This window comes from Penicillium rubens, assembly GCF_028828025.1.
Source record: "Penicillium rubens strain IBT 27055 chromosome Unknown utg000002l_segment0_segment0, whole genome shotgun sequence".
NCBI lineage: Eukaryota > Fungi > Ascomycota > Eurotiomycetes > Eurotiales > Aspergillaceae > Penicillium > Penicillium rubens.
In genome coordinates, this window is record NW_026890600.1 from 4488846 (window position 1) to 4515513 (window position 26668).

A 26668-nucleotide genomic window follows, 5' to 3' on the forward strand; every position below is an offset into this window, starting at 1 on the left:
GTGAATTTCTCCTTACAAGTATATTGCATCTCTCTCTGTGGTAATTGCTCTAATTGATATAGTGAGACGATCTCACCAGTTAGCAGGGATAAAATGATCAAAAAGACGCGTTGTAACTAATTTTGCCGTAAGCAGAAGCAATTATAAGCCGTGATATTTAGGGGGCTGTGGTGGCCTTGGTTGGCCTTGGGCTGGGGGGCTTGGTGGGCATCCCTTCCCGGGATTTTTGTGGCCGGAGCCTTTGATGCCAGGGTCCCTTGGAAAGCGCCGGCTTCAAAGCCCCGCCCAGTAGCGCCCGCCTGCCCCCTTCCAAGGCAGTCGCCCCCCTGAGGCCGGGCCCAGCCCCCAGGCCTTGAAACTTGCTTAGTCAGCGAACGGCTTGCCCGCGGGTATTTCCAAGGTTCCCGATCATCATTGATCCAACCTTTTCATACTTGCCATTTTCTCAACACAAAAGTCAGAACATGTTCTCCCTCAGGGCGGTTACACGTTGTGTTCCAGGCCTCCGGGCTTTCTCCACAGCCCGTATGCTGCAATCCGAGCTGGCATATCAAGTCTTTGGCCCAGAAAACGGGCAAGCTGTCCGAGACCCCATCCTGATTCTACACGGACTCTTTGGATCAAAGCAGAACAACAGAAGTATCGGCAAGTATGTTTTGTGAACAGACCTTTGTATAAATCTCCCTGTTCTTACATATGTCCCAGGGCTTTAGCACGGGATCTGAAATGCCAGATCTTTGCACTGGTAAGTGTCCGCTTGTTCTGGAAAGACATGAAAAAAAAAATGTAATTTGAGGATGCTAACCAAAATGAACAGGATCTACGTAACCATGGCCAATCTTTCCATGCCCCTGAGCACAATTACGGTGCCATGGCGGAAGATGTGCAGGAATTTATCCAGCAGCAGAAACTGGACAAATGCGTCCTGATCGGGCATTCGATGTACGTGGTCATATTCCCCATGTCAAGTGCAACTCTAGCACGCGAATTATCCGTCTTGCGTTCTCTTCTCATACTAACCATTGGCAAAGGGGCGCCAAAGCTGCAATGGCAGTAGCACTACGTGCCCCGGAGCGCGTGTCAGCTTTGATCCCCGTTGATAACGCACCCGTGAACGCATCCCTGAAGAGCGATTTCCCCAAATACGTTCGCGGCATGCAAAAGATCGAAGCCGAGAAAGTATCGAAGCAATCCGATGCTAATAAGATTCTCGAAGACTACGAAGAGGTAAGGGGTGTTCATCTTCTTGACGACTAGGGGGAGAAAGCGTGGGGGCTGATGAGCCTAGCACCCTCCGGTAATATTTAGCATGCTAACATTATTTAGTCTCTTCCAATCCGCCAATTCCTTCTCACCAACTTGATACGTTCCGAGGAAGATAACACACTTAAGTTCCGAGTACCGCTATCCATCATCGGCGGTTCGTTAGATCATATGGCCGATTTCCCTTTCAAGGAATCTGATAACCTGCAATACAACGGTCCGACGCTCTTCGTTCGTGGCACTAGGTCTAAGTATGTTTCGGACGACACGGTGCCGGCCATCAAGAAGTTCTTCCCCAACGCGCAGATTGCGGACGTCGAAGCGGGCCACTGGCTCATTTCTGAGAACCCTGAAGCATTCCGACAAGGTAATGGCCCCCTTTCTGACGAATATTGATAGTATATTATGCTTACACGATATTTATAGCGGTCGTGAAGTTTTTGGGGTCGACATAATTGGGACCCACATTATTGGGGTAGTATATCAGTCACGTGACTTTAGAGATTAGACGTATGTAGGGAATTCCATGTACAAAATAATAATTCACGCAGTGGTGTGCTGAGTAATATGATATCGGTTCGAGTAGTAAATCGCCGGTCAGGCTTTGAGCCTACTAATGAACAAGGTATCAATGGACCTGATAATGCTTTCCCTAAAGCTGGCTCATGTAGCTGTCGTTGGTTCCCATGGGGTTCGTAATTGGAGAGTGACGCGAGGGGGAGAACAGGCCCACCGTGATAATTGTGGAGAAGAATCTCATCTATGAGATTAGGCCTGGAGCTACTCATTCTCCAGTTTGCTCTTCTTCCGCTTCTTGCTTGTTCTGTTTGAAGAATGGGAGTTCTCTTCTGCCCACTCTGCTCTCTTCTTTGCCTTCTTCTTGTCCTTTCGGCTGGAGCCCAGAGGAAAAGATGACGGGCCAGAGCTAGGAGCCGGCGAAGACTCAACCACCGAAGAGGATTCGGCTGTGCTTATTTCGTCCTCAGAGTCCGTTACAGAGGACACCCGTCGCTTTGCTTTCAGATGTTGAACCTGACGGGGTTCGGCAGATTTGCCGCCATACGGCGATGGATGACTGGAGCTGGGCCCACTAGGCGTTCGTGATGGCTGTCGAACTTGCATCGCAATGTGGTTTGACTTCGAAACGCTGAGTGTGGGAGTGCCGGCATGACCCTTCACGTTGAGCTCGACTGGTTGGTATGCACCTAGAGTAGGGCCCGTGGGGACTGTCTTGGGTGTTCCGGTAGGCCTGGGAGTAAAAGCAGCACGACCATTTGATTGGGGTCGAGGAGTTTCCGGTCCATCGATGCCCTCCTTCTCCTCCTCTTCCTCCTCCTGCTCCTCCTTCGCCCACTGAGCGAGAATCTCGACAATGCTTTCTCCTTTTCCAAGCCCTTTCCCAAGCACCTTGAAAGTGTCTTCAGCTCTCCTCAGGCGTTTGATGTACATCTTCACCTCATCCCCCTGCGCAGTAAATTGCTCCAATGATACCGGCGGTCCCCGGTTTTCAAGGGCTTTCACCTGTTCCCGGAGTTCGGTAAAATTGTTATCTTCGGTTTCCTTCCGATCTTCCAAATCTTTGAGCTTTGCCTTGAGAGCGTCAAGATCTGCCTCTTCCTTCAAGCTTCTCAGTTGTGCACGGAGATCGGCGCGATCTTCGCCTTCGGTTTTGCTCCAATCTTCCATGGTTTTCAGTCGTATCCGGATCGCGTCAAGAGTACCGGATGCTGTAGGGTTTCCCTCCGCAGCCCCAGTTAACTCGTCGATCGATCGTCGAACGGCCTCGAGTTGCGAGATGTGAGCATCGACCTTATTGATCAATGGTCCGATCTGGTCCGTGGACTCCGTGATACTTTCAAGTACACCAACCTGATCCTCGGCCCTTGAAGAAATGCCTCCGATCGCGTCGTCTTGAGCCTCGACCCTATTGTGCAATTCACTCCGCAGTACAAGATTTTTCTGCAGCTCATCACTATGCTCTTCGATAGCTCGTTCGATTGGAACAAGCTTGTCAGAAAGGTCTTTGACCTGTTGGGGCAAAGTCGGCAACTGAGTCAAAGTCTGGAGTTGCTCGGGTGACACCCGTGGTGCTCGAGACATCTCTGCGCTGGCCTGTGCCTTTTGTGCATCTACCTGGGCCTTTTGGGTATCTGCCTTCAATTGGTTCGTATCTGTCTTGAGCATCTCCGTGTCGGCCTTGAACGCATCTGCATCTGACTTAAGTGCAGAAATTCTGGCTTCAATTTCACTTCGGTGGGCGGTCAATTGTTGACTCAGTTGGTCAACAGAGGGGTACATTTCCTGCATGGCACGTGCCATGGAATTGACTAAATCGCCCGTAGTGATGTTGTTCCATCGATTTTCTAGTGACCGAATGCCCCTGGAGATAGACTCGATTTTACTCTCGCACTTAGTTACGGCCTGAGCAAGATCGGAGACTGGAGTAAGGCGGGTTTTGAATCCATCTAGTTCACTTTGGAGGTGGTTTCGGAGGCGCTCCAAGCTCCCAGGCAAGGATGCTCTAAGTTGGTAAAAGTCCGCGCTGAGTGTCATCTGACTGTTGGTCATTTCCTCAGATTTCTTCGTCAGGTCCTCCACCTTTCCCAAAGTGTCATCCTGTCTGGTTTGCAATGTTTTTTGGCTCAATTCTTGATTCTGCTGTAAAGCAGACAATTCAGCTACACGTATGACATCCACCTCCTTGTGGAGGTTCGTAATATTGTTCAGGAGGTCGGCGTGTTTCTGAACTCTTTTTTCCAGAGACACCACTCTTGTAAGCACCCCGCTGTGGGGAGTTGGGGTTGCTTCGGATGAAAGCCGGCCGCCGTTGTCAAGGCTTTGTCGCTGGGTTTTGAGTGAAGCCAGAAGATCTTCTTGAGCGGTAATCTTCTCCGTCGCCTGCCTCCTTTGAGCTTCAAAGTCGGTTTCGATCTGTGAGACCTGAGTTGACGTGCTATTGTTCAGATTATGTCGCTGAGTATCGAGAGCCCTGATATCACTTCCAATGGAAGAAAGCTTGCTCTCAACCAACTCATTCGTACTTTTCAATTTGGAACCAAGATCCGAAATGTTGGTATCTAGCCGCTGGTTGGAATTTTCGAGCTCTTCCTCGACAGTGTCGACCATCTTCTTAATGGCAGCAATCTTACCATCAAGGTTCTGGTCGGCAGCCTTTACTTCATCCTCAAGGCTTGAAATCTGGTTCATAAATCGACCACTCCGTATAGATTGAACATTGACGGAGTTCGCGATCCTTCCCACGTATTCCAGTGCCTCCTTCAAGCCATTAGGATGCTCGAGGGCGTGTTCCACTTTGTCCAGCTTTCCCCTGAGTTCAGTGATATCTTTGTCCCGGCTTCGGATGTCCGTTTGGACTCCTCCAATTTCGGTATTCCCTTTCATTGGATTGTCACCGCTGCCTGTTAGGCCAGGGCCTTGTCCCGTTCCCTTGATCGTGGACTCCAGATTATCGACCCTCTCGGGTATCTTTTCGAGCTGGGGTTGAGGCTTGAACTGCGACAATGTCGAATTAAAGCTATCCTGCGCCTTATTGGAGAGTGACCTATACTGAGCAATCGATTTGATATGGTTGGCTAATTCATCTTTGGCCGCGTCGAGCTGTTGCTGGAAAAGAGCGATGACGCTCGGGAATTGTTGATTTTTCTTCGCCCTGTGTAGGTTTTTGGCGATAGAACCTATTTCCTTTTGGAGTCTCTCTTTCTCTTCCTCGCACTTGTTCAACTTGACCAATGAGTTGACCAAATCTGAGATGGACAATGGACCGTGATGACCAGGTGCATTTTGGTTTTCTGTGGACGTAGGGCCCCGGGCGCTATCAGGGGTCAAGAGTGGAGGCATCTGTGGGGCCGGGTCTGCAGCAGGTCTCTGGATGAAGAGGTTTTGGTGTGCCTGTTGGGTATTCGATGATTGAGGACCAACTGATTGCCTAACGGTGCCGGCAAGCCGAGGATCTTGCGCCTTGGTCGGAGGGGCCACAGGCGGGAATAATGGGCCCCCCAATCGCTTGCGGGAATTGGGGTTAGGAGAGTCAACATCCATTCTGCTGGCCATATTCCCTAGAGTGAATGTATTGCAGAATACTCATCGTACTTGCAAGACCGGAGGCGGGGTTTCAGAGGTCCACACAGAAGATGTGCAGTCTGCCCCAACGTCCTAGAATTTGTGCGTTCACCACGCGAAATCTTCGCCGTGAGGTACAGTGGTTGTCGGGGTGGGTATTGTTGAAAACGCCTAGTCGGTTCCCCTTGAGGTATCCAAGGGAACCAGACAAGCCAGGTTTGAAACGTTGAAAATCACCAAATCTGTGAAATCAGTTGAGGTGGTGGAAATACAACAAGTGGAAATAAAGTCAAACAAAAAACCGTTTCTTTGGGAGATTATTCTGCCGGGCGGTGATATGCACGGGGATCTGCGATCTGCCCTGGCTCTCTCTTCTCTTTTGCTTTTCTAGAGCTTTGTCGTATTTTACCAACATAATCTTCTTGTTTAAGATACATTCCGCCCTGGAAATTTCCAAGTATGGCTGTAGTGAGTTACAACCGTTCTATAATATTCTCACAGTTGCTGACAGCAGAACAGCCAATCTCGACTGTCGCAGAGAGCAAGGAGCTCCGGGGACTGAATCTCATCGCTGCCCATTCGCATATCAGAGGCCTTGGAGTGGATGTAGACACCCTTCAACCTCGGACATCGTCTCAAGGCCTCGTGGGTCAGGAGAAGGCCCGGAAGGCTGCCGCAGTGATTTTGCAGATGGTGAGGGAAGGCAAGATTGCCGGTCGCGCCGTTCTGATTGCAGGACCTCCGAGCACTGGAAAGACAGCAATTGCAATGGGCATGGCACAATCTCTCGGACCGGATGTACCTTTCACCATGCTTGCTGCTTCTGAAATTTTCTCAATGGAGATGTCGAAGACAGAAGCCCTGACCCAGGCATTCCGGAAGTCCATCGGTGTGCGCATTAAGGAAGAGAGCGAAATCATTGAGGGTGAAGTTGTGGAGATTCAGATTGACCGGAGTGTTACTGGCGTAAGTGAATTATCTACGCGGAGGGAATTAATAGCATTGGATGCTGACTACCTGCAGGGAAATAAACAAGGAAAGCTCACGATCAAGACTACGGACATGGAAACGATTTACGACATGGGGACCAAGATGATTGATTCGATGACCAAGGAACGAGTAATGGCAGGAGATGTGATCTCCATTGACAAGTCCTCGGGCAAGATCACCAAGCTCGGCCGGTCATACGCACGCTCTCGAGACTACGACGCCATGGGCGCCGATACCAAGTTTGTCCAATGCCCTGAAGGCGAGCTTCAGGTTCGCAAGGAGATCGTTCACACCGTCAGCCTTCACGAGATCGACGTCATTAACTCGCGTTCACAAGGGTTCCTGGCCCTCTTCTCCGGCGATACGGGCGAGATTCGGAGTGAAGTTCGGGACCAGATCAATACCAAGGTGGCTGAATGGAAGGAAGAGGGCAAGGCAGAGATTATTCCCGGTGTCCTGTTCATTGACGAGGTTCACATGCTCGATATCGAGTGTTACTCCTACATCAACCGTGCCCTTGAGGCTGAGTTGGCCCCTATCGTCATCATGGCTAGCAATCGCGGCCAGTCACGCATCCGTGGAACCACCTACACCTCTCCTCATGGCCTACCCCTTGATTTCCTCGATCGTGTTGTTATCGTTAGCACACAGATGTACTCTGGTGACGAGATCCGTCAAATCCTCGCCATCCGAGCGCAGGAAGAGGAGATCGATCTTTCGCCTGATGCTCTCGCCCTTCTCACTAAGATTGGTCAGGAGTCAAATCTGCGTTATGCCAGCAACATTATCACTACTTCACACCTCTTGAGTCAAAAACGAAAGGCCAAGGAGGTCAGTGTTGATGACGTCCAGCGCAGCTTCCGATTGTTCTATGACCCCGCTCGGAGTGTGAAGTTCGTCAACCAATATGAACAGCGCTTCATCGGTGACCAAGGTGCCGTTAGCTTCACTGCTGCTACCAATGGCGACGCCATGGAGCTATCTTAATTAGGTTACATGTTTTAGTACTGGGCTATTCGGTGGGCAGTTAAGCGGGTCGAAAAAAACTACACTGGATTTTGATTTTATTTTATTTTTTGTCACATCAAACGATGTATGATAGGACTGGCGCTTGTTGACTTGATTTGGCCTTTTGAGATTCAATTGCAGTCCTCTGTTCTGGAGGGTCTGATATTAATATTTCATTCATCCATGGTATTTTGCGTAGTCAAAGCAGTCGTAGCTGCCCAGGTGATATGGGGGATCGATCATATTACAAGAAATTAACAGTGTCGGACCATGACCCTGAATCTCCAACTCGGCGGAACTCAACACCTTCACCAAAGTAGCCAGCATTCTTCCATGAGTCCATCATCGCGCTGTCATACGGCCCATGGGCATCCCCTCCATCTCTAGCGTCTGACCACCTGTATTCCCACATGGCCGGACCTTGCTCAGTCACTCCGCTCGCAGGAGGATCAACCCATTCCTCACCCGTGTCGTTGCGATACTGCCGTGTGAGCATTTCGCGCTCTGTGTCATATATATCTATTTGGCCGCGGCCCATCAAGATATCTGCGGCGCCAGTAAGAGAATCAATTGCCTGCTTCCGAGCCACCTCATTGGGGTCCTCATCCGTCATCTCGATATCCTGGGCAGCGTTCTTCTTGTTCTTCTTGTTTTGCCACTTAGGCTTTCGGGGAAGGCCTTTGCCCAGTCGGGCCAGTGCCTCAAGTATTGTTTCGCCGCGTTCGAGGTTGGTGATGATCGTCTTCAGGACATCCGCGGTCAAAATGCTGTCGTTCATGCGGTCCTTCTCTTTGCGCTCTGCATCGCGTTGCTCCGCAGCCTCTTTGGCCTTCTTGATGTCCTTCTTGGAAACACCCTCCAGCCACGAGTCGTACGCCGCGTCGGGGTCTGCTGCTTTGCGAACATAGTTGCCCTGGTCGTCGAATCGGCCCTCTTCTTGTTCTGTTTGCATGTTGAAGGCATCCAGGAGAGGTGCGTGCTTTTTCTTCCCACCCGCGCCAAGTTCTTCGTCCACCACGTCGTCGACTCGTGCGCGTTCCTCTTCCCCAACTTCACTACCACTCTCCTCGTCATCAACATGAGATGCACCCTTGCTCAGATCAACATGAAGCGCTCCTCCACTTTTCGAAGAAGCGACTTGACCTTCGATCTCGTCGTCTCGTAGGAAGCGAACGGACTTTTTGTTCTTGTGTATAACTTCGTCGCCATCGACTTCCTCTTCGCCGAAGTCCTCTTGTAGCTCGGCGAACATATCATCGTCTTCCGTATCGTGCTGGGCTCGTTTGCGCGCTGATTTCTCTTCGATGTGCGCAGAAAACCCTTCGTTCTCGCTGTCCGATTCGTAGCCCTCGAGATTGACCGCCTTGCGTCTTACTCTCTGGCCACGTCTGCCAATTTCATCGGCGTCTAGTACTGCGTCTTCTTCGGGCGCATCGGCTGCAAGAGCTGAGGGGTTGCGAAGGTCGAAGCGGGGCTTCTTGTGCTCTGAGGAATCCTCGCCGCCGTCATTGTAGTCGGTACTGGCAAAATCTTCACCTGCGCGCTTGGGGCGCGGAAATGAGCTCGACATGCCGCTTGGGATGAGAATTTCAGCGGAAACTAAATGAGAAAGGCAATGTTGCGCAAAGTTGAAGGGGAAATCACCGCTGAGAGAGCTGATTTCCTTGTCCGGGGTCGGAGCGGAAAATCATGCGGAGCGAGCAAGCTGCGTCACTGACGGCGATCCAGAAAGCGGCGTATTGTACCTCAAATAAACCTGGTCCCACTAACACCTTTCTCTATATCCATCTTTAATCTTTTAAATTCAAAGAATCTGATATGGTAAGTCAACTTGAACTCTCCATCCCTCTCCCAATCTTCACCCTCCTAACTAACAGCTTTAGTACCGACCTGGTTACTGGTCGGACGACCCCATGGATGGAATCCTAGGTGCCGGCATGTCGCGCCCGGGCGCAACATCCCGTCGCTTCGATGAATATTATCGCTGCTATCCAGTAGCGATGCTTCCTGGACCTGAACGAGAGAACGTGAATCATGGTGGCAAGGTCATCATGCCTCCCAGCGCATTGGACAAGCTTACCAGACTGCACATTACCTATCCGATGCTATTCGAGCTTCACAATGGTGCGAGAGAGAGGATGACACATGCCGGTGTCCTTGAGTTCATTGCTGAAGAAGGAAAAATCTATTTGCCATTCTGGGTGAGTAAGACATAAGTGCTCTAAGTGTTGTGACCGTGCTAAGACTCGGTTCTCTACAGCTGATGCAAACATTACTACTGGAACCTGGTGATCTTCTTCAAATAAAATCGACGGACCTCCCTCCTGGCCAGTTTATCAAACTCCAAGCACAGTCGACCTCCTTCCTCGATATTAGTGACCCGAAAGCTGTGCTAGAAAACGCCTTCCGGAATTTCTCATGTCTTTCCAAAGGCGACGTCTTCACTTTTTCATACAACGACCAAGTATATGAGATGGCAGTGCTGGAGACAAAACCATCTGGCACTAAGGATGCTGTGTCAGTTCTAGAAACCGACTTGGAGGTTGATTTCGCCCCGCCGGTTGGATTCGAAGAGCCACAGCGGACTAGTGGGACCAGCACACCCGGTAGCGTCGTTAGCGGTGGAAAGCTTCCAGCTGGTGGACTATTGCACCCCCATGGAACCATGGCACAATCAATCAACTACCCCGCCATCGCCCCTGAGGCCACCGATGCTGCCGCAGGTGCCCGTGCGGTATCATCCAACTTTTTGTCTGCCGGACAACGTCTCAACGCTAAAAAGGGCAGCAAGGCTCCGACCCCTAACCCTTCCACGCCTACTGCAGGTGCTGTAAGATCCTCACATCTACCTCCGGCCCGAAGAGTCAATGGTCCGCAACCACTTCGACTCCCGCCTAATCAGCTCTTCTTTGGGTATGCAATCAAACCCGTCAAACCCCGTGATGAGAATGGTCAAGTCGTCCCGGATGACCAGCCCAAGTTCCAAGGAATTGGGCAAACTTTGCGCGGAAAGCGAAAGGATCTGTCTGACTCTGCCACCCCCTCTGGAAGTGACGCTGAAAGCCAAAAAAGCAAGGACAACACTAAAAAGTCCGACGGCGGTCGAACTTTGGGGAAGCGCTAATGTCTGCAACGATCTATTTAAACCTACACTTTCATGATTCTCCTGGGCTTTTAGATAGTGGAAATCTCTAGATCCCGCGACGGGATTTCCTTCGAGGGCATAGCAAGGTTCAACATGGCGTTTGGGGAGTTCTTTACTTTCACTTGAATACATAAAAGGCCTTGCAATAAACCTCACTATCTTCATATTTCTCGTAGACAGTTTCATTCTCCACGTTCTAGTCTTTGTTGTCCAGCGAGTGGTAATTCTTTCGCGGTCCTTTTGACTCTCAATCTCGTGATCTCGGAGACTTTTGCAACACAAAGGTTTGTGGATTTCTGTGTCCTTCGGAACGATCAAACACACCGTGTATATATCTTTACACATTAAGTCAAGTATCAGGTAAGTCATGCTCATGGTCAGAGACGGCATCGTATAGTTCGGCTAGTGCGCACGGCTCTTGGCAAGCTGAGGATCGCCGTCCACAGGCCCTGAAACTGGACTACACTATTGATCTCACACCAGACACTCGGGGTTGCATCATGGCCACAATAGATGGGGCCCCCTTTGGCCAAATTTGTCAGGCTGGCCCCCTCAGTCTATCTCCAAGACCCGCTCAACGCAAGCGAAAAGGCGGATCGACCAGTGATATTCATTGCTTTTTGGATGAATGCACCCGCGCGCGCACTAGCAAAATATGTCGTCGAATACAGACGACTAGTACCATCAGCACGAATTGTCATCGTCAGAAGCTCATCAAGTGACTTCATCTGGCGCCTGAGGGCCCAGACCCGGAGAGCCCGCGTCGCCCCAGCCGTGGAAGCAATGCGCGGCCTAGTGACCCCTGAGAATCCAGTATTTGTACACTTCTTCTCAAATGGAGGCATGTCCAGCACAACGCACCTATTACAAGCCTGGAAAAATGCGACAGGATCCCTATTGCCCATCTCGGCAATGATCCTAGATAGCGCACCGGGCAGTCCGAGCCTACGAGCTGGACTCAAGGCTTTCTCCTTTGCGCTTCCACGGATGTGGATCTTGCGGCTGCTTGGCAAAAGCTTGCTTTTTGTTTTCTTGGTCCTCTTCAAGTTGGTCCATTCTTTTCCTATGTTTTCGGATCCTATCTCCCTGGCCCGGAAGCTCATCAATGATACTTCTTTGGTGCGAGCGGCTAACCCGGACGGGACTCTCGATCGTTGCTACATCTACTCGGATACGGATGAGTTGGTGGACTGGCGCGATGTGGAATCTCATGCGGTAAACGCCGAGGCTGAGGGCTGGGCGGTGCGCCGTGAACTGTTTAAGAACTCCCCTCATGTTGCACATATGAGAGCCGAGCCGGATCGGTATTGGGGTATTGTTCGAGAGTACTTGGGAGATTTGGTGTTGGCGTGATGACCATCTTTTGCCTTTCGATTTTGCTTTGCCCTAAGAGGGAAGACTACATTGTACATGTTATACATCATGCTGTACGACAGTCATGCACATCTGCCTGCCACCATACATACATTTTTCCCCCTTCTTCGAGTGTTCAGCCCGTGGTTATATATGAAGGAACAGGAATTTACTTCCATCGAACCTTTCAAGGTCATTGACTCAATTGACTTTTTAGCTTTAACCACAGCAAAGTTTTGCCATTCCATGGTCATTGGGTTGTATCACTATGACTGATAACTCAAGATCACCCGGGCATATGCCTATTTGTTAGTGCCAAAGGGCCGAAAGGCCCGGAGCCAAGTTCCGCAACTCCTGTCTGAACGGCATCAACCATTGCGATATAGGAATACAAGGCGACGACACCCCTGCATCATTAATTTGATGCTCGTTTTAAGTGTCCGCAGCTTGGTTTGTTTCAGCATTCTTCCGTTTCAATCATCATTTTTCACTTGTTTGTTGCTTGTGTCTGATATTTCCAGGCCATTACAAGATAAACCTCATCAAAGTAGGCTTTGGCGCACTTCGGTGGCCCAATGTTATTCTGACCGAGCGAGATAGATCATCCGACTATCACATCATTCTTGAGGGCTTTGCTTCGGTATATTGTTCTTGACTAAACGCAACGATGTTCCAACACCAATCCCACGAGCCGAGCCTCCTCCATTCCAAGGCAGAGAAGGACTCCCGCTTCGCTCTTCCGGGATTCAACCGGCCACTGGATTTTGCTCCGATGGAGAAAAACGTCTACGGTGTTGAAAGCCGGAGTATGTTTCCATCTGCCTTGGATGATAGAGACATCCAAGCAGGATACGTGGAGTAAGTGCAGAGTTCCCACGACCCGAGAGGAGCTCAATGCTGAAAACCCTCATAGCCTGCCCGTCTTGACGCTCCGTGAGATGAGTATGGTGGAGGTCATGGAAGACCTGACCGATATTCCTGAGTGGTGGAAAAAGGTCAGTTGTCCTCAATACAGCCGATCCTGACCATATCGCTAAGATTGCTTCAGGTCTTCGAGCCCGATACACAAGAGAAGTGGAAAAAGGATGCTTTGAACAGTGACAAAGACATTACGCTCAACATGGCTGAATGGATTATTGACGAGCTTCAATTCAAAGCCATGATCTACGAGACTACAGGTATAGTGGCCCTGTACAACGGCGATGTCACTAAGTCCGATACAAACATGCCTGAGGGGCTCTATGACGAGATGAGAGACAAGTTCTCTTTGCTAGAATACGATATGAAACCAATGCAGTACTTCCATCCAGGAAGCCTAAACCTAGAGCGTGACCTCATTTCCATGGCCTTGTACCCGCTCCTTTACGGCAGAACTCGCATTCTCACCGATAGGATCATTGGGGTCGAAGATGCCCTCAGGTACGCCGGCCAAGGTGAAGTGATTCCGGTCCCAAAAGAGACTGGAATAACCAGAGAAGACATTGCCTTCCGTGTCATGTCTCGGGCAGATATCAAGGTTCGGCCCTACAGCCGGAAATTCCAGATCCTGCCTTCAGACTGGGAACTCGGCGATGATGGACAATGGCGCATAGCCTCATACATCAACAACCTGCACCCAGTCAAACACCAGCCCATCTACAAGCTCCTCGAGAAGATTTTCAATCTCATCGTTCCGCAATGGAACGCAACTTTGACTCCCCTCAAGGACATGCTCCATTCCCGTTCCCGAATTGAATACCACAAGGCGGAGTATTACCCAGTGCCGAAGGACGTCGCTGCCCAGGCACCGCAGATGCATCCAAGAGAGGCGCCGAGTGAATTCATCGAGCGCAACGAAAGGTGGAGAATGGAGAACTACCGTGCCATCCAACCCGACGCCACGAAGTTCATCCCCTGGGCCGTTCCACCCTGGTTGATGGACAAACTTCCCGAGGATCTTCCCAGTGCCGTCCGGATTGAACGAAGTGTCGATATCAACAAGGACTACAAGGATCGCGGCTTACAGGTGATCACACGTATATTAGGCGTTGATCTAACACCGGATAATCCGACTTTCGAGACAGACTGGCATGTCGAAGGCACGATGGTGAGTTCAACCGCTCCAATAACACCCACAGTACTTTATAACAATAAACAAATCAGAACGAGCACATCTGCGCCGCGGCATTCATACCATACGCCCACGAAAACGTCAGCAGCCCGGACATGATATTCCGCAACATGGTTGAAACCCAGCCACTCGCAGAAGTCGAGCACGACCCAAACGACTTCATCTGGCTGCAGCAAGTCTTTGGTTTGGTAAACGGCGAGTCGGCCATTCAATACCCAGGTTCGACTCGCGCCAATGTAGGCCGAGTGGTCATGTACCCGAGCACTATAGAACACAAGTTCACGCGCTTTGAGTTGAAGGACAGGACTAAGCCTGGGTGCACGCGCGCCCTCGTGTTTTTCCTTGTCGATCCAAATATGCGTATTATCTCTACGGCCAATGTCGCGCCCCAGCGTTTTGATTGGACCAAGGACATTCCGCCTGGGATGGGGGTTAAGGAAGGGTTGCAAAAAGTGGCGCTTGATAATATAGATGAAAAGGGTGATATGCCGATGAGTCTGCGTGAGGCTTTGGATATGAGGATAAACGTTTTGGAGGACGTCGCGGAATTTACTCGCTATCAGCATGTTGCTTTTGAGTCGAATGTGTTGATGCTCTAATGCGGTGTTCCCTTTCTATTCTACTTTTCCTCCAGTTGGTTTTTTAAATTGAAAATTTGTTTTTTTGTCAGGATTGTTGCCGGCCTATTTCTGTCGACCCGTGGTGCTGTTGCTGAAGCGCCAGCTACGTTCTACAGAAAAGGATAATCAGGTAAAGATGATATTAAATCGCCGCGCTATGCCATTCATTCGTAAGACCAAGTATGCACATGTCCCATTTTGATTATCCCAAACTCCAATCGACCCAAAAGCCAAGTCCAGAGTTTAACGTCCCATCGTCTCAGGGAACTCATCATCAAGCTTCAGACGAGCCGTAACGTTCATACTCATCAGTTCTTGAATGAGAAGTTTGGCGGCATAGGGGATAACCATCTTCACAACGGAACGAGACGACTTGCACCCAGGACACCAGTTCAAGTAGCCCATGAAACCACACTTTTCACAGATATCCACCTCGTGGCGATCAGACGAAATCATCAGACGCTCCAGCAGCAGCTGACTAGTACCGTAGGCAATCAAACAATCACGTTCCATCTCACCGAGACGTAAACCTCCATTACGCGAACGACCCTCGGTAGGCTGGCGGGTGAGAGTAGCAGTGGGACCCTTGGCACGGGAGTGCATCTTATCTTGAACCATGTGCTTCAGTTTCTGGTAGTAAATGGGACCGGTGAAGACGTAGAAAGGCAGAGGTTCACCGGTGATACCGGAAGTGAGGTAGTCCTTGCCACCATAGCTGAAACCTTTGTCGATCAGGATCTGGGACATTTCTTGGACAGGGCTGCCGCCGAAACAAGTACCGTAGCCGTGTTGGCCCGACAGAACGCCTGCTTTACCAGCTACCAGCTCCAGCATCTTTCCGACTGTCATTCGAGAGGGGAAACCGTGGGGGTTCATGATAATGTCAGGGTTGATACCTTGGTCGGAGAAGGGCATATCCGCCTGGTCTGCAATAATTCCAACAACACCCTTCTGTCCATGACGGGAAGAGAACTTGTCGCCGACCTCGGGGCGACGGGTTTGCCGGGTCAGGACCTTAATGAGTTGCGTCTCGCCTTCAGTGGCAGATACCAGGACCTTGTCTATGTAGGAAGGATCCGGCAGCTTGTAATTCATGGGTGCCTCAAGAACATCACCACCACCAATGTCGGGGCCGCTGAATCCCAAGGAATTCTGTACCCTGGGTGTGACTTTGTTGATGTAGGTTTCGCCGTTGTTGACCATTTCGCCAACTGCAGCAAGGCCATCAGACTCGAGAAGCGCGTGCTTGCGGATTGGAGCGCCATTCTCGAACGTCGGTGCTCTAAGGGAATCCTTCGCTCCGTTGGGGTAACTCTTCAGTGTCGTGACGTACTTGCGGAAAACCTGGCAACGTCCAAAGCCACGGTCCACGGATCCCTTGTTCAGGACCAGAGCATCCTCAATATCGTAGCCGGAGTAACTCATCACGGCAACAGTCGCGTTCTGACCCGCAGGTAGTTGGTCGTACTTCGTCAGCTCAATGGTTCGTGATTTAACCATTGGCTTCTGTGGGTAGACCATGAGGTAAAGGATGGAATCAATTCGCTGGAACTGATTGGAAGCAATGGCACCAATGGCTTGCTTACCCATGGCACATTGGTAGGTGTTACGCGGGGACTGGTTGTGGTGAGGATAGGGGATCAAGCCAGCAACAGCGCCAAGCACTGTGAAGGGTTCAATCTCAAGATGGGTGTGCGTATTTGTGATATCCTTCTCGTAAATGGCGATGTAGGAGTCGTTCTCCTCGTTGACGTCGAGGTATTCAACGAGCCCTTGAGCAAGGAAGTCGTCGAACTCCATTTTTCCGTCACGCAGCTTCTCGAGATGCTGAGCACCGACAAGAGATTTGCCATTTTCCACGACGATAAGGGGTCTGCAGATACGCCCATCATCGGTCGCGACATGAACGGCTCGCTGGTGATGATTGATGTAAATGCTGACAAATTCCGAAACCCGGCCCATGCGGCGCAGTCTTCGGAAGGCATTGAGGAAGGACTTGGGGCGTCTGGTCAAACCAGTCGGTGTGCCGTTGATAGAAATTGTGTAAGCACCCCGAGCATAGAGCTGTTGTCCACCGACACTCGATATATCTTCGACGCCGAGCATGAATATCAAGTTCCGCACCGGTCCCTCTTCGTCGTTGGTCGTGATATGCGTCATGAGGGCCAAATTCTTGACCAAACCACATGCCTCACCTTCGGGTGTATCCGCAGGGCACAGCATTCCGAACTGGGACGGCTGCAAGGCACGAGGACCACTGACTTTACGGGTCTTTTCGAACTGACTGCTAATACGAGTCATCATACCGAGAGCTGCAATATAACTCAATCGGCTGAGAACGTGAGTGACACCAGCACGCTCCATGCGGAAACGCTTCAAGCTCCAGTTTCCTGTCGAGATGGCTCGGTTCATACCCTGTGTGATATGATTTCCATGCATAGTCACGATAGTCCAAGCATCGAACTGCTCGGCCCGATTGCGTTTGTTTAGGACTTTGTCGATGTTCATCTTGATATCGAAACAGAATTTCTTGAACAGATCTTCAAAAAGAAGGGCCAGCATCTGACCCGCCAGCTCCAGCCGTTTGTTTCCAAGGTAATCACGGTCATCCACAAGGGCCGGGTCACTCTTTGCCATCAAAACGCGACGAGCCATGTGAGCAACGTAGATAGCCTTGGGCCGGAAGTTCATGTCTTTGACCTCAATGTGAGAAATGATGACAGATGCAATGGCCTCAACTGCCTCTTGCACGTGAGTCTTGCGATAAGCGGCTTGTTTGCGGTTGATCTTGATACGACAGCCGATCCAATCAAGGGCTTGCTGTTGAGTGTAAACATCGACGTTGATAGCCTCTTCGAAATTGATAGCAAAATCATCTTGATACAGAGCATCATCTCCAGTAACCATTTGCATCATTTCCTTGTCGGTGTGGATGCCCATGGCCTTGAGCAAAATGACGATCGGGATGTCTTCATTGAGCACGTTGTGCTTGACGTAGAGTCTGCCCTTTTTCGAGACAATGTAACTCTTGGATTTACGCTCGTTGGAGGAACTGTGAAGGTTAGTGATGGCACAACAAAAGAAGGGTTAGACGTGGTCATACCTGGTAACTGAGGCCTGGACGATATCTTTCTTTGGGTCGGTCTCGACGATAATTCTGTTCTTGCTCAACTGTTCTTGTACAAGGATGACCTTTTCTGTTCCATTGACGACAAAGTAACCACCGGGGTCAAGCGGACATTCGTTGAGGACGCTCATCTGAGCAGGCGTTTTATTCGACAGCACACACTTGGAACTGCGCAGCATCATCGGAATTCTTCCGATGGGGACTGCTCGTCGGATAACCCTTTGCCGTCCACGGACATACTCAAAGTCAACGAGAATGGGCGCGGCGTATGTAGTGTCTCGTAGTCTGCACTCTTGCGGCGTGATCGTCGATTCGAAATCAAGCCCACCATCGCCTTGCTCGTCGGCTCGTCGAGGTGAGGCAACGTAGATATCGGTAAACTTGATGTAGAAGTTGTGGTCCACATCGCTTCGAATTGTGGAGCTTGACTCGACAATTTTCTTCATTTGCACCTCCACGAAGTAGTTATAAGAGTCAATGTGCTGCTTCACCAGCCCTTTGACCTTCAGGAATGCTGGCAGCAGGTTCCATTTGTCCCTGGCCGTATCGATCGGGTCTGTAAGTCCCTTGTTGTAGTAAAATGGTTCCAAAAGCGCATCGAATGGATCCCTGGCCTTGAAATTCGAAGCCGGCTCAGCCTTTCTGGGCACGGCATGCTCGTGAGGCTGAGGAACGGGGTTGGATTGGGACGGCCGCTTGCTTTTTGTGGAGTCAGTGGCCGATTGGTCTCCGGCCTGGAAAATAGCAGAGCAGTCAGTATAATCATCAGGAGTGTTGGACTTGTGATTGGAAAAAAGTTTTGTTACCTCTGAAGGACGTCGCCCTCGACTGGCCGCAGAGGGCTGTGGCCTCCTGCGCGGGGGCATTTTGGCTAGACGGCTGAGGTGCAGAGATATCGACCAAAAAAGGATATCCCAATCAAGCTACTCAGTCGTCCAAAGGGAAGCTCGCAAGATGGATTCTCATGGAGGGGAAAGATTTGAGTAATTTGGAGATGGCTTAATAAGCTGCAGGCTGCCCCGGTGGAGCTGATAATGGCCTGAGGCATAAATCGATAACAGATATTATTCAACTAGATGTTTCAAAATATCTCTTCTTCTCGGTGTTATAACTAGAAGCATAATAATTAGCTATATAATTGCTGCCAGGAGTCCGAATAATTTTATGATGTAGACATGTTGGGCTTATCATTCTGCGATGTCTAACATACATACCTTGCATCGATAACCGTGCAGTCGGCTTTCCAAGGTCACTACTCCGTATGTAAAACCAAAATAGTCATTGGAGTTTCTGATGTGTCTGTTAGTTTGGCTGAAGTTGACGCTCTCCTATCTTCTTTTTAAGGGATATAGCTGGGACTGTATGTCTTTTGCGCGGCAAGAAGGGACGGGAATTGACTGTCTTTGACATATATATCGGGCCGACCTCATTATACCATTCACTAATGGAAATCAAAAACAATAGGTCAAAAGGGATAGACGCCCCCATGTACTTTCCCAGTTATCGAATACCTAACCCATGGAAATTCATCGTTGAGTATATCTCATTATCAAGTAGGCGTACAAGATCGAAGGATCGGAGCATACTAGCCTTAACTCCGAGGCAGTAAGAGTAAGAGTCTCAAAGGAATCGAAGAAGCAGGGTTTGAGCTAACCGCTCGATATAAACTGATTGGAAGAATAATTTATATTAGTACCAACGTTTCAGAACGTATTGAGTACTCCGTACATGTTTGGATTTATGAGACCTTGCCAGGTTGTTGAGGTTTTGTCCATTGACATGGTAGTACATTTAGTGGGTCTTTGCGTATGCAGGCCAACCCCGGACATTTATGCCTGCACGGACGAATTATTGATCAGAATTGACTTGTTTCTATTGAGGGAGACGATCTACAACAGTACTTTGTATAGGGAATAACATCAGCTACCACGTAGTGAAGAGGCGGTCACGTATATGACAACGTGGAAAAGAGGGTTCCCACCGCATATACTAGGCGCAAGGCATTCCGTTCACAGACTACTAGGATTATTATTAGTAGCCGTAGTTCCACTGCTTGTGGCATATGATTTATCGAGTATCGAGAAACACTCGGTCCTTCATGTACGATGTATTACAATTTTATGTCCGTGGCGAAATAGTTTTGACCGCAACTTTGAAATTGCCACCCTTTACTTACAGACACAGACTGCACCGCAATACTGCCTTTTCCGGAAGGAATTCCCATTTCTGATCGAATGCACGGATCTACCGACGCAATGAGTGGTCCAATGTATCGGTCGTAGTACTCGAAGATGGTACTGATCGCTGTAGCAAAAGCAATTTAGAAAGTATGCAATGCCATCCACACGTGGTTGGTGAGACAGGGGTTATCTTTTCCACCCAATATATACAATGTACGGCGTAAAGTTTCCTCTGATGAAACCAAACGAAAGCATTAGCAATGCTATCGGCCGGGTATATCTGTTATCAATAGCCTAGAAGGTCCATTGTAAGGCCTTTTGCCGCAGGGGTCGGACGGAGGGGGCGGAGACCACTCTCTACCTAGGGAGTTTCAGATCTTATTCGCCAATGTACCTTTTTTGGGGCAGCTTCATAATGCCTTCTAGTAAGTCCAATTTACGAATGACCTCGGATTGTGATTCGTGATCCTAAAACCGAGGCAGCCAGTCAATTTCGGAGGCGTAATCAGGCGTTGGGCATAAAGAAAGTAATTAAAACAGGTTCAATTTTGGGCGTCAATAAGTGGGTTTTGAGTCTCATCGTGGTCATAGTGATTATTGGATCCTAAGACCATAACTTTGTAAGTAGCTAGCGCACTAGTTAGTTCGTGCACAGTTGGGGCTCGATGTACCGATGCACTACGGAGTACCATGGAGACTTCCCAGGTCAAAATTCAGCACAGACCGTAGCGAGTTCTCAGCTCAGATCGAAAACCATAATAATTGTTCTAAATAGATGGTTCATCGATGGATAGAGGGGAAAAAGTGGCCCATCATTGGCGATCCCCCTCCGATGTGAATAAATAATAAGGATGACCGGGGTTCAGAGGATCCCCGCCCCATTGGTATGCTTGTTATTTGGTGGATCAGGGGCTCCAAGCGACACAGATCAGCGCTGGTGGCACTTACACCGCTTGTCCTGACGCTGAGAGCCCTCATGCAGACGATAGTATGGGGAAGTTAGAAGTCAAAAAAAAAAGAAGATTTGAAGATGTATTCGAGAGATTCCAGAAATATAAAAGAAGGCTCCATAAGTTTAAAAAGGAGAGAGCAGACCCGTGGAACCAGAACAAAGGAAAAGGACAATCATCCATGGGTGAAGAGCTTGTCGCGAACCGTTTCTCATTGAGCCCCTAATTTTTTTTTTTCTCTCTCTTTTATTCTGTCTGATATGGGGATATAATCTCGAGTATCTCTTTCAACAGTAATTCAAATCCAGGATTCAGGTACAGGCGCCTAATCACCCTAGAGGGCGATCCGCTGTCACATCTTCGGGCACTTTGGTCACTTCAGTCTCCACAAATGGCTGTTAAGAGGGGGGCCAAATGCACCTGCAGCTGCCACGCTTTGTCGACCAGCACATTGAACCAACCCCCTTACCGGAGTCCTAGCACAATGGTTCTCTCGTGTATAGCCCAGGTTGTTCCCAGTCCACCATGTAATTGACCATTCGTAGCATCTCCAAGGCCTGGCGGGAGCTATAGCCCATTGACTACCCCGGGCTCTTCCCGGGACAAATGCGCCCAAGTCGTACAGACAACGGAGGCTCTCCAATCAATAGAACCCGATCAATGTCCGAGTAATTGCTGGCCGATCATCTGCTGTGGCCGTCTCAAGCTGTTTTCGGCAAGATACCATAGTAGAGAAGTATACATAACGTGTATTGTTTTGGCACACCCGGAGGAGAGCGTGGAAGCAATTGATACATATTATATAAGGAGAAAACACAACGTACATATGTAAATATTGTAAGATTGAAACATCGAAAAGATTAACAGCCACCGAACTCTTGATAAAAAACAAAAAGGAAAACAAAAATACAGAAATAAATTGAAAAACCGAAGAAAAAAAAAAAAAGCGCGAGCACAGTCATCTCCTAAAAAGGATCTCCCCGCTCTGATCTGGACTCCCAGCCATTTTCTTCCCCCCTCTTCCTCTTCTTCCGTTTCTCTTCCTTTGCGACTCCATTTTTGTACAACAGTTTTGTATCGTTCGTTTCGGTCATTGTTAGGTTGTATTTCCTCTCGCGACACGCTCATTACGTCCGCGCCTCGATCCCTCGGTGTTCGCTAAGTCGGAGCGGTAAGAGGAGCTTTATCCCACTCTGCAACTCCCTACTGATCTCCGCATCGTCAGATACACACGATATTTCCTGTCAAAATTGTCCATAGATGACTTGCGCAGCTTGAGTTCATATAGCACTTCTCCCATCAACCGGATTTGACTCCTCTCGAGGCGTTCATTGTGTGAGTTAGGCCCTTTTTGCGAGCGCAGATCGTCTCCGCCTGGTCAACCCCTCAGCCCCTCTCTCGATTTCCCCTTGCTTGAAACGCCGACGAGACACACACACCGCCAGCCCACCCTTTCCTCCCGTTCGGATATTCTTCGGCCAGCGGAAGACGTCGCGTCACAATATCTGGGGCTGGTCGTAATTGCTTCCCCGGAGAAGCTCCCCTAAAAACCCGTTTTTGGCGTCAACAAATCCCTATATTTGCTGACCGGGCGTCGTTTTTGGCATATAGTTGAACAATTCGGCCTGCCCACGATGGCCTTCAAGCACGGGCTGAGCGAACGCCTCGACGAGCTGCGATTCCCATCCCCACGATCCCCGCCCTCGGAATCTGCGTTCCCTGGGTACACTTCTCTTTCCCCGGGTCATTCGAACTTTGGATCGGGATTCTCGTCTCGCCCAGCTGGTGATGTGCGAGCAAACCTGCAACGTCGGTTTACAACCGATTCGAGCAAGTTCTCGTCATGGAATTATTTGAATCCAAGCTCGGGATCTGTCTCAAGCTCTGGCTCTCAAGATCCGGTGGATTTGTTGTCTTCGGTAAGGACCATAATTTCTTTTTTGAGTTAGCAATTGTCCCTATGCATTAAGCCTGCGTACCTTTCTCCGTTTCCATTGCATGTTGGTGGGTGATGAGGGGGTTGCTTGAATTGGTGTCCTGGTTGCCCGGCCTCTGCAAGATCCTTGAAAATTAAAGAGGTCTCTGAAGGTTCAATCAACTTCTGCCATATCACGTTTATGTGCCTGCAGCTTGAATTGACGAGCCTGTCCCTATTCATCCACCGCCATTCATCTCCCACCATTCATCTCTCACCATTCAACCACCGCTATTCATCCACCGTTATTTATCATTCTTATTCCCCTCATTCAATTGCCCTATTGTTCTATATTCATCCCCCCTCCTATTTTCCATCGGTCAACGATTCCACGAAGTGCGATTGACGCCTATTGGCGGTTCATATCCGTCTTTTCTGAGTCTATTCAGACTTCAAGTTGATTCTTGCCTGCTAGGCTGCAATACCACTCGGGTTGGTATAAAAACCACAGCTTGGCATTCCCCCTTTGCTTCTTCTTTTATTTGCTGCTTCAGTTCCCCGTTCCCCGTCTGCATATCTTCGGATTCGAACAAGTTCTTTGCCTGCGCTATTTGCCGTCTATTACTCGTTACATTCCCGTTACATTCCCGTTTCTTCTCGACTCTACATCGTTTTTTCGGTTGGTGTCTCTCGTGCAAGTGATCGTTCTGTGGGGTCTCTATGAAGATATCTGTTTTGGTTTTATGCCTTTCAAGTGTCTTCGTGGGAGTCTTGTGCAGTCCTTGACAACTCTGTCGTTCAAGTTGTTTGAACTTCATTTCTCTCACTCCGTTCAAACTGATACCTTTCCCAAACTTCCCACCCTTTTGCTTGAACAACATCATTAGCATCATTCTGGGAATCACATCTGACATGTTAACAGTTTGAGAAAAAGAGACAACATATCGAGTACATGCGTGAACAGAAACGCCGTTTCGAAGAGGACATGAAAATCCTGGATCTTCAACACGCTCGTGAGAAATTGGAGATGGACCAGCTCGCGCGCGACTTGGCCCAGGCTGGCATCTCTGGTCCAGTCAGTGAGCCAACTACCCCGCCTGAGTACCGCGATACTACTGTGTCGAGTGCCTTTGGCCGCCCTTCTCGTTTCTCCACCTCTAGTGTGACCTCTTCGCCCGGCTTTTTCAACGCCTTTGCTCCTTCAGCTTTGACTTCACCCCAGGCTGTTTCACAGCCCGCTCAGCCGTCGATTGACCGATTTGCTGGACACTCTGTTCCTGGTTCACGACGAAACTCCGAGAAGGACGACTTCCTTGCTGATCCTACCTCTCCCTTCCGATCGGGCCCATCGTGAGTGGAATCCAATGTTTCGATTCGTGTCATCAAAGGCGTAGCTAATATTTCCTTAGTGCTGCCCATCGATACTCGCTGCCCTCCGGCAACCCGAATGGCCAGACTCATCGGTCCAGCATCTCCGGTTTGAATGGATCACGCCTTGACACCTTCAATGTGCCCAAGTACCTTTTCCCCAGCGACGAAGACAAGCCCCATAGCCATCTGAGAGAGCTGGAACGCCTGTCGACCCCTGACATCAAAAGTTACATCAAATTGACCGAGCCTGACGACAAGTTTCCGACGCTGTCCCGTCGTGGTGACTCCAACATGGTAAGTTTCCCACGATTGAACACACAACATCCCGAAACCTAATCATCTGATTAGTTGTCGGCAAACCCTGATGCCCACGATCTCGCCAACCCTCGTGCACCAGGCTCCGAGAATTATTCCAACCACAGTCGGCACCGGTCGTCTCACCAGAGTATGCCGCAGAATATCCAGAACTTTGGGCGCTTGGAGCAGCTGGGAGGCCAGAACAATGATGATCACAGCAACTCTGTCCACACGTCACGCCACGGTGCTCGTCGTTCCATGGGAAGCCAGATTACCTTCCATGACGACCACCATGATGACCGCCACGATGAGGTAACAACTCCTGTTGCCTCGAGCCGGCCCAATGCTTTGCAGTCATCATACTCCACCAGTGATCTGCCTACGGTTAAGGGAAATGGAGCTGGCAACGCTATTACTCCTCCCAAGACTCACAATGAGCATATGCATCACCACAATACGAGCATGGGACGCATTCCCCAGAGTGGCGTGAACAGCCAGGTTAAGCCCGAGTTCGATGAAACTGAGTTCTACGGTAATCAATCGACTTTACACGCCAATGCTCCAGCTTTCGGGCCTCAGCTCGCTTCCGCTGCATCTGCCGCCCATGTTCGTGGTTCGGTTGTTCAAATGGGGTTGCCATTCCAAGTCCCTGCGGTTCCTGCCTTCAATTATGGAATCCAGCCATATGTCGGCCAAGCAACCCCGATCAACGGCCACATGCAAAACTTCGCAGGAGCTCCTGCATACAGCAATGCCTATACTGGCTATGGTACTGGATTCCGGTTTAGTGAACCTGTAGCCCGAGGCAACATGGTTCAGCGTCGCCAGGAGAATGATGCGACTCAGCTCACTCGTTTCGGCAACTACCCTTTGGAGCATTACAAGGGTGAGTTGTACAGCCTGTGCAAGGACCAGCACGGTTGCCGATACTTGCAGCGCAAGTTGGAGGAGCGTAATCCGGAACACGTGCAGTTGATTTTCAGCGAGACTTACATGCATGTTATTGAGCTCATGACCGGTATGAACCACACGCCTTCGGCCATTCAACCCCATTGACATTACTAACCTTTCTCCCTTGAACAGATCCATTTGGAAATTATCTATGCCAGAAGTTGCTAGAATATTCCAACGACGAACAACGCACTGCTTTGATTGACAATGCTGCGCCTGAGCTGGTCAAGATTGCCCTGAATCAGCATGGAACCCGCGCACTGCAGAAGATGATTGAATTCATCTCGACCTCGAAGCAGACTCAGACAGTCATCAATGCGTTGCAGTATCATGTTGTTGATCTGGTGCAGGATCTGAATGGCAACCACGTTATTCAGAAATGCCTCAACCGCCTCACTCCCGAGGACGCCGAGTTCATTTACGAAGCTGTCGGAGGCAATTGTGTGGTTGTTGGTACTCATCGCCATGGATGTTGTGTCCTTCAGCGTTGCATTGATCATGCTTCGGGTCACCAGAAGGCTCGTCTGATTTCGCAGATCACCTCGCATTCGTTTGCTTTGGTTCAGGATCCCTTCGGAAATTATGTTGTGCAATACATTCTGGACCTTGCGGAGCCCAGCTTCACCAACCCGCTGTGCTCTACCTTTGCAGGCAATATTCCTCAGCTTTCCAAGCAGAAATTCAGCTCCAATGTGATCGAGAAGTGCCTCCGGACTGCAGATAACTACATGAAGCGTCAGATGATTGACGAATTCCTGGCGGGAAATGAGCTTGAGAAGATGTTGCGTGATTCATTTGCGAACTACGTTGTTCAGACTGCCATGGACTTCTGTGATCTCGAAACTCGCAACCGCATTGTGGAGGCCGTTCGTCCTATTCTTCCGTCTATCCGTCAGACTCCTCATGGTCGCCGTATTGCTGGCAAGATCATGGCTGCGGATACCAATGGCCGCAGTAACGGTAGCAGCGCTGCTACCAGTGGCCAGGTCACCCCCAATGAGATGAGCACTACCTCGCAGGTCCCGAAGACCTTGCTGCAGAAACCGTTCATATACCATCAGCCTGGTACTCAGAGTACTCAATCTTCGAGCTCATCCGGCGGATACGGCAACCAGACCTATGTACCTCAATCCTCCCAGAGCTCTGCTTCCAACACTCCTTCCGGACAAAGTGACACCTCATCCGTTTACACTGCGCCCACCCCTCAGCTGTCCACGAAGCTCGGCCCGCAGCAAATACAGAACTACTTCTGATTGGGGTTGGGACACCCACACCAGTGTTTGTCTTTCACAACCCCAGTGTACTCAT

General features: G+C 49.9%; 9 protein-coding genes across 9 annotated transcripts; 6 read left to right on the top strand and 3 right to left on the bottom strand.

The window, feature by feature from the left end:
* Positions 1 to 464: 464 nt before the first annotated feature.
* N7525_004194 (uncharacterized protein) lies at positions 465 to 1659 on the top strand (the record flags this gene model as incomplete). The annotated part of the gene is made up of 5 exons (XM_002566034.2): positions 465 to 649; positions 706 to 745; positions 818 to 942; positions 1032 to 1227; positions 1327 to 1659. The coding sequence occupies 5 exons, from the start codon at positions 465 to 467 to the stop codon at positions 1657 to 1659; spliced, it is 879 nt and encodes a 292-aa protein (XP_002566080.2).
* Positions 1660 to 2043: 384 nt separating this feature from the next.
* N7525_004195 (uncharacterized protein) lies at positions 2044 to 5334 on the bottom strand (the record flags this gene model as incomplete). Its single annotated transcript, XM_002566033.2, has 1 exon — positions 2044 to 5334. The coding sequence occupies one exon, from the start codon at positions 5332 to 5334 to the stop codon at positions 2044 to 2046; it is 3291 nt and encodes a 1096-aa protein (XP_002566079.2).
* Positions 5335 to 5802: 468 nt separating this feature from the next.
* rvb2 (RuvB family ATP-dependent DNA helicase reptin) lies at positions 5803 to 7320 on the top strand (the record flags this gene model as incomplete). Its single annotated transcript, XM_002566032.1, has 3 exons — positions 5803 to 5811; positions 5863 to 6309; positions 6367 to 7320. The coding sequence occupies 3 exons, from the start codon at positions 5803 to 5805 to the stop codon at positions 7318 to 7320; spliced, it is 1410 nt and encodes a 469-aa protein (XP_002566078.1).
* Positions 7321 to 7585: 265 nt separating this feature from the next.
* Positions 7586 to 8911, bottom strand: N7525_004197 (GYF domain-containing protein; the record flags this gene model as incomplete). Its single annotated transcript, XM_002566031.1, has 1 exon — positions 7586 to 8911. One exon carries the CDS (start codon positions 8909 to 8911, stop codon positions 7586 to 7588), a length of 1326 nt encoding a protein of 441 aa, XP_002566077.1.
* A 248-nt stretch (positions 8912 to 9159) lies between these two features.
* On the top strand, positions 9160 to 10465 carry N7525_004198 (polyubiquitin-binding protein UFD1; the record flags this gene model as incomplete). Its single annotated transcript, XM_002566030.2, has 3 exons — positions 9160 to 9162; positions 9225 to 9542; positions 9602 to 10465. The coding sequence occupies 3 exons, from the start codon at positions 9160 to 9162 to the stop codon at positions 10463 to 10465; spliced, it is 1185 nt and encodes a 394-aa protein (XP_002566076.1).
* Positions 10466 to 10999: 534 nt separating this feature from the next.
* N7525_004199 (TMEM53 family protein) lies at positions 11000 to 11839 on the top strand (the record flags this gene model as incomplete). Its single annotated transcript, XM_002566029.2, has 1 exon — positions 11000 to 11839. The coding sequence occupies one exon, from the start codon at positions 11000 to 11002 to the stop codon at positions 11837 to 11839; it is 840 nt and encodes a 279-aa protein (XP_002566075.2).
* Positions 11840 to 12506: 667 nt separating this feature from the next.
* N7525_004200 (DUF4246 domain-containing protein) lies at positions 12507 to 14548 on the top strand (the record flags this gene model as incomplete). Its single annotated transcript, XM_002566028.2, has 4 exons — positions 12507 to 12697; positions 12753 to 12834; positions 12888 to 13925; positions 13982 to 14548. 4 exons carry the CDS (start codon positions 12507 to 12509, stop codon positions 14546 to 14548), a joined length of 1878 nt encoding a protein of 625 aa, XP_002566074.2.
* A 264-nt stretch (positions 14549 to 14812) lies between these two features.
* N7525_004201 (DNA-directed RNA polymerase III core subunit RET1) lies at positions 14813 to 18562 on the bottom strand (the record flags this gene model as incomplete). Its single annotated transcript, XM_002566027.1, has 3 exons — positions 14813 to 17621; positions 17673 to 18430; positions 18503 to 18562. 3 exons carry the CDS (start codon positions 18560 to 18562, stop codon positions 14813 to 14815), a joined length of 3627 nt encoding a protein of 1208 aa, XP_002566073.1.
* A 3898-nt stretch (positions 18563 to 22460) lies between these two features.
* On the top strand, positions 22461 to 26613 carry N7525_004202 (uncharacterized protein; the record flags this gene model as incomplete). Its single annotated transcript, XM_002566026.1, has 5 exons — positions 22461 to 22745; positions 23664 to 24091; positions 24151 to 24406; positions 24461 to 25427; positions 25493 to 26613. 5 exons carry the CDS (start codon positions 22461 to 22463, stop codon positions 26611 to 26613), a joined length of 3057 nt encoding a protein of 1018 aa, XP_002566072.1.
* Positions 26614 to 26668: the final 55 nt, after the last annotated feature.